The 6,000-nt window shown below is 48.3% G+C and overlaps 1 protein-coding gene across 1 annotated transcript; it reads right to left on the bottom strand.

The window, feature by feature from the left end:
* Window positions 1–629: 629 nt before the first annotated feature.
* On the bottom strand, window positions 630–3,147 carry IFT70B (intraflagellar transport 70B). Its single transcript, XM_050339887.1, is given in 2 exon segments — window positions 630–1,958; window positions 1,960–3,147. Coding segments are annotated over 2 exon segments (2,001 nt in total). The 5' UTR covers window positions 3,145–3,147; the 3' UTR covers window positions 630–1,142.
* Window positions 3,148–6,000: the final 2,853 nt, after the last annotated feature.

Raw genomic sequence — 6,000 nt, 5'->3', positions numbered from 1 at the left:
TTTTGGTCTCACTTCACTGTGGAAGAAAGACATAATATGGTTGAAAACGGATGAGAAAATACACTGACTGATGGCAGTGTGATGGAAATGCCAAACAAGAGAATTAAGCATAGAGTTTCAGAAAGGAATTGAGAGATGCAGGGACAGTAACACAAGGAGAAAACTGAGAAGCAGATTTCTACCACCTAAGGGTAGAAACATAAGCCTTGCATGAAATGGAAGTTACATGGTTTTTTTGAGAAATCCGGAGAATAATATAATTTCACATTCACAGGGTCTCTTACCAGAGACTGGTATATTCTAAGAATGGTGTTTGGATTAGAGGGGGATGCACATGGAGGACTGAATTAGTAACTAAGCACTTGCTTCCAGGCAGGTTTTCAGGGCGACAGCTGCCACATGGATAATGCAGGCACAGGACTCTGGGGGTCGCAGAAGCCGAGGGGCAGCACTGAGCAGTGTCTCTGATGTCAGTTATATCCAGCCATAACAAACTTTACTGCAAGGGTAGATGTAAACTGAGGTACCATCCAAATAGAGCCTTCTTGGATTATATTCCTGGTCCCTGTATTAGGTATAGAATTTGCTAGAATACTCCTGCATTACTACTGAGTTAGCAAAAGACACTGTTCATGTTTGCACAACTGATTTTTTAATATAAAGCCATTTCTTGTGTTCAAATACACAATCAACATGGTCTGCAACATATTAAAAATGCTTTGGAAAAAGCAGAAGAAAGAAACATTTCACACATAGGCACAAATTAGAGAATTAAAACAATTGTTTCTTTAAACTGTGCTAGAAAAGACAGATGATAAATTTTTTTTTCAACCATCAACCAACAAAAAGAAACTTGGTCAAAATTTCAGACGGATAAAATATTATCTTATAGGTGAAAACTCCATGATATTTCTATAGTGACATTCTTGGTCAACACATCTTAAGCTGCATCTAACATGACAGGTTACTGAGAATGCCCCTAGTTGTCTGATGCAGGTTAATTTAAAGAAAATATTCTGTTTTCCACTGAATGCTGTTAAAATACAGCATAAAATCTTTAAAGATCTTTGCAAGGGTAAGCATCACCTCACAAGCACAAGAAAAGAACAAAGTTCTCATTTCTGCTGTATGGTTAACACCATTTACTCAGCCCACCCAGTGATCTTATACATCAGTGCCCTCAAAAGCCGGGCTTCGTAGGTGACTGTGTTTTTCCCACTGTGCATCCTACTCTCTTCCAGGGGGTGCTCAATGACAGCTGGGATGTTTCTCCCGTGCAGCTCACACTGCTTCAGGAACTGAATGCACTCCCGGATGACGCTGTCACGCAGCATGATCATGTGCTTGGACATGTTCTCCAGCAGGGACAGGAAGCACCGCTTGGCGTAGTACCACGTGTCAGTGCTCAGCTTTTTGTTATACGGCTCCAGGCTTTTAATGATCCTTGAAATACCAAAGTCATAGTTTCCCTTCACACAGTAGAGGGTACCAATGACCAGATTGACAATGCAAAGGTGGTAGGTGTTTTTATCAGGATCGTCATAGGACAGCTGATCTTCTGCCTTCTCGATCCTGCTCATTAGTTCCTCTGCATCTTCATTCTGGCTCGTCAGGATATAGGAGACACAGAGGTTGGCTAGCACAATGGCACTGACATTGAGGATGTTGTCGTAGTGCTTCTTAACTATGGGTTCATAGAAGCTGATAGCTTCTTTGTACTTGTTCTCTTGCATGAAGAGCACATGAGCCACGTTGAGCTTCCACACCTCGTGCTCCTTGCAGAACTCCACTGATTTGCGGAAGATCTTTTCTACCATTGTGTAGTTCTTCATGTCCCAGTAAATCTTTGCCTGGGCCATCAAGACAGGTACATATTTATCCAGAGTCTCATCATACTCATTAACAGCTTTTTTTAGAGCTTCATCATTCCAGTTTTGCCTCGTTTCCTGTACCTGCTTTCGTGAGTTTTCTCATCTGCTCAGTCATTGTCCCTGCTAAATCATCCAGCTTGTGAAAAGCCTCCTCAGGGGCAGTTTGGCAAGTGATAACGGCATCCAAGAAGTTGTACAAGTAAGGTGTGAGCAGTTTGTAAGTCAGATGGGTATTCTCTGCCAGCACATCAGCTGCCAGGTCATAGTACTGATGCTTGCAATAGAGGAGTAGCAAGTTACCAAAAGTTTCTGGCGGACAGGGGTTCTGCAGGAGGAGAAACTGCAGCTTTCCAAACCCTTCAGTGGGCTGGCTGTCCATGTTCATCAGCGCTTGGTTGTGCAGCGTGACGGGATCCAGCTCCTCCTCGGCCCTCGGGGGCATGTCCGTGAGCGCCTCCTGGGCCGCCCGCAGGTTGCGCAGCTGGTACTCGATGGCCGCCTTGAGGTTGAAGGCCTCCACAAGGGCCGTGCGGTGCAGGAGCAGCGTGTTGCCCACGCTGCGGACGTCGATGCCCTCGGTGCTCATGCCCACGCTGAGCTCGGGGTGCTGGTGGATGCCACGCTTGATGATGTCGGAGATGTACTTGAGGGCGGCCGGGTACTGCTTGGCGGCGTAGGAGCACAGAGCCATGTTGTAGGACAGCTCCGGGCAGTAGCCCAGCACCTGCATGGCGCTGCCGAACTTGCCGCTGGCCTCCTCGTGCCGGCCCTGCCGGTACAGCAGGCAGCCCAGGTTCACCTCGGCATCGGCCCGCTCCGAGGGCTCCTCGGCAGTCCCGGGGCCGCCATCCGCGGTGGCGGCCAGCTCCTCCTCCACCAGGCTCTGCGCCGCCAGGAGGTCTCCCTGGGCGTAGTGCACGGCGGCCTGGAGCCGCAGGGCGCGGCGCTGGAAGGCGGGCACGTCCAGCAGCGGGCTGACGGCGCGCAGGGCCTCGGCGAACGACCCGGCCTTGTAGAGGGCCTGGGCGTGGCACAGCCGGTACGGGGCCAGCTGCGGGTGCAGCGCGGACAGCTGCTCGTAGCACTCGGCCGCGGCCGCGAACTCCTGCAGCTGGTAGTGGCAGTAGCCCAGCAGCGACAGGCAGCCCCGGGAGCGGCTGCTCTTCTGCAGCCCGCGGCTGAGCAGTGACACCGCCTCGGCGTAGCGCCCGCCGCCGATCAGCCCGTACACCACAGCCGTGTGCTGCCCGTCGGGCACCGGCGCGGCCTCCATGCCCGGCACCGGCACCGGCACCGCCGCGGCGCGGCCGGAAGCGGGGCCCTCGCTGCCATGGCAACGGCGCCGCCAGGCCGGAAGCGGGAATTTTCCCCGTTGCCATGGCAACGGCGCTGTCGGGCCGGAAGTGCTCCCCGTGCCGCTGTCCCGGTGCGGGCGGTGCGAGGAGCGGGAACAGACACCGGGATCGGAGCCGGGATTGGGGGCGCCCCTCCGGCGGGGGGATGGTGGCGGCCGCTTGCCTAGGCTTGTCCGGCCGCCCTGGTGCCGGTGGGGGCTGGTACCCGGGAGAGCAACAACGTTCCCTGCGTTCGCCCGCCCTCTTGTGTTCCCGGCCTGTCTCCCGCGCAGATTCCAAACTGCCTCAAAGAGCTCGAGCCTCCTGAAGTCGCCGCCTAGACCGGGATTTTCCCCTCCTTTGGGTATCTCATGCAGCTGGAAAGAATAAAGAGTAAAAATCAATTGCATTCCTAAATGTTTTGTGATAGTTCCCTTAGGCAGTACGTGGTGTAAAAGCAGACCCTAAGCTAAACATGCAGTCCAGGAGCACAGGAAGTATTTTATTGCTATGGTGGGCTTTTTCAGCCTGAAACATCCCTCTTACAGCCCATCAGGATCCGCAGTTCGTTGCGGCTGGTGGAATGCAGGAAGCGTTTTTGTCCCTTGGCACAATCCACTGGCTTTCCTGCAGCTTTAAAAACTAGAAGTAATTTCCAACTTTTCCGAAACTATTTCAACAATGTAACTGCGCTTTGGAGGGACTTTTTACCCCATGGTATTTCTACTGAACAGTGATGCATCCAGATCACAGACTGTATAATCTGTGTAACTACATGTGAACAGCTCTGGAAGAGTCACTGTCCAGATTTGGTTTCTGGTCATTCCAAACTGATGCCAAGTGCACCCAGTGAAGAAGTTGAGTTTGCTTGCAAGGTAGTGTGTCAAAAATCGTATCTGGGCCACTCAGTCTCACGTGTTTCCAGGACCTTCTATATGTGTGATTCAGTAATCAACAGATACAGCTCTGAGTCATCCCAACAAGGCAGTTTCAAAGCAAAAAAGCAATAATCAAAAAACAAAATCACAGCAAGACAATAAAATTGTTTTATTTATTTTTTTTTTTAGAGAGACCAATAAAACCAAGTTGTTAATTTCAAAAACATGCTTTAAAAAGCTGGATCAGCATAGTTTGATCTACTAAAGCAAAACAATAAGAGTAATGGTCTTAAATTGCAAAAAAAAAAAAAAAAAAAAGGAAAAGGATGCAGAAGTCTTTTTAAAAAGTTACACATTTTGCAAGTATGTGAGATTCACTTCCATTGGAATGTACACAGCGTACTTCTGTGCATGTGTCAGTTGTTTCCCACAGGCAAAAGTTCAGGGGCTATGATGGTATTCCCCACACAACTGTAAGATGCAGTGGCAACATGCTTACAAATTCGTAATTAAATTAATTCAAAAAGGAAAAGGTAACAAGCAATGTACAGTATGTATTCCAATACTGGCACGTTCAAGTGATGGAAATCTCTGGAGTATCTCATTTCAACGGATTTATACCTACCACTTCATTGCTATGTTAGAAACCATTTACATGACTTTACTCTTTAAATCTCTCATTCCTTTGACAAAACCAGTAAGAAAAACCTTCTTGCTCTACATTTTCTTGCCCAGAACACTCAGCATTGGAAGTGTCTGTTACTATATTTTACATAACCTTTAAATAAACCTGTTTTAAAATTTCACTCAATGCATAAGTGACCTATCAGTAACTAAAATTGCTTTAATTTTATTAAATAGGAAGGGAAGATAAGTACTTGGCCTGAAGACTGAAACACTCCTATTTTTCATCTAAATACTACAAATGACCTTAGGCACTGCTGGTTGCAGTTTTCAAAAATAATTTGTGAGTACTAGTATTGGCTTTGTTGGTAACTACAGGCACATATGAGATCGCAGTGCACTCTAAGAAGGGAAATTAGCAAGGTCACCAGACCAGAAAAATGCAGCTGCTGTACCAAGGACACCATCTGAAGAAATACCTGAGCTAAAATGAAACATCCTTGTCTGCTCTGTGATTACACAACATACAATCGACCTTCCGGGCAAGACCTTGGCCCTGTAAATAGTCAGGCTTGGCTCCATGGAGAATTGTGTCCAGCACCACAGGAGACATCCAGTGTAAACTTCTGGGAGCCACTGCTGCATGACCCTGTGAGACTCTACTTTGGAGCAGGAGCAAAACCATGTCCTGACAGAAGCAGATGTCTTCATCTTCATCATGTTATGAAGCTGTTCTCAGTTGTCTGTAGGTCCCAGGCTGGGAGGGAATTGTCTTATTTTACTACTTGAACTATGGCCAAAGACACCTTTTGGGCACCTCATTCCTGGGAGGTCGGAAACCCTTCTGCCTGAGCCACAGCAGAGCCTCTTCCCATGTGCTCCTTGCCTGGAACAGTGTTCAGTTTTCTGGTGGGGTCACAGTGTCATGTTGCAGGGGAGCACTTTAATCCAGGAGAGTGTACATATAAGCCTCTCCTGAGCTTTTCCACCAAAGCCTGTCTGCTCCACGCATCTCCCAGGAGTGATGCAGAAACTGGGGCTGTACTCAGCAGGCATCCTTGTCTCCTTGCTGAGCATATGTAAGGGGCTTTGGCAGAAGGGCAGGAGACAAGACCACTCTTGTGACTCCCCACAGGCTGGTGGGGAAGATGCCCCTGCAGTTCAAAAGCCTGCTCCAAGTCAAGGAAGATTTGAGTGTCAAGTTTCTTCCTGATTACCCTATACAATTCTAGGACTGTTCTGTGTTTGTTTTGTTGTTTTGGTTTTTTTTTTTGCAAGGAAAGGTTGATTTTG

The sequence above is a fragment of the Myiozetetes cayanensis genome, unplaced genomic scaffold, assembly GCF_022539395.1.
Source record: "Myiozetetes cayanensis isolate MyiCay16 unplaced genomic scaffold, myiCay2020 scf9, whole genome shotgun sequence".
Taxonomy (NCBI): domain Eukaryota; kingdom Metazoa; phylum Chordata; class Aves; order Passeriformes; family Tyrannidae; genus Myiozetetes; species Myiozetetes cayanensis.
The sequence above is the reverse complement of the archived record's forward strand: the minus strand, read 5'-3'. Positions and strand labels throughout refer to the sequence as shown.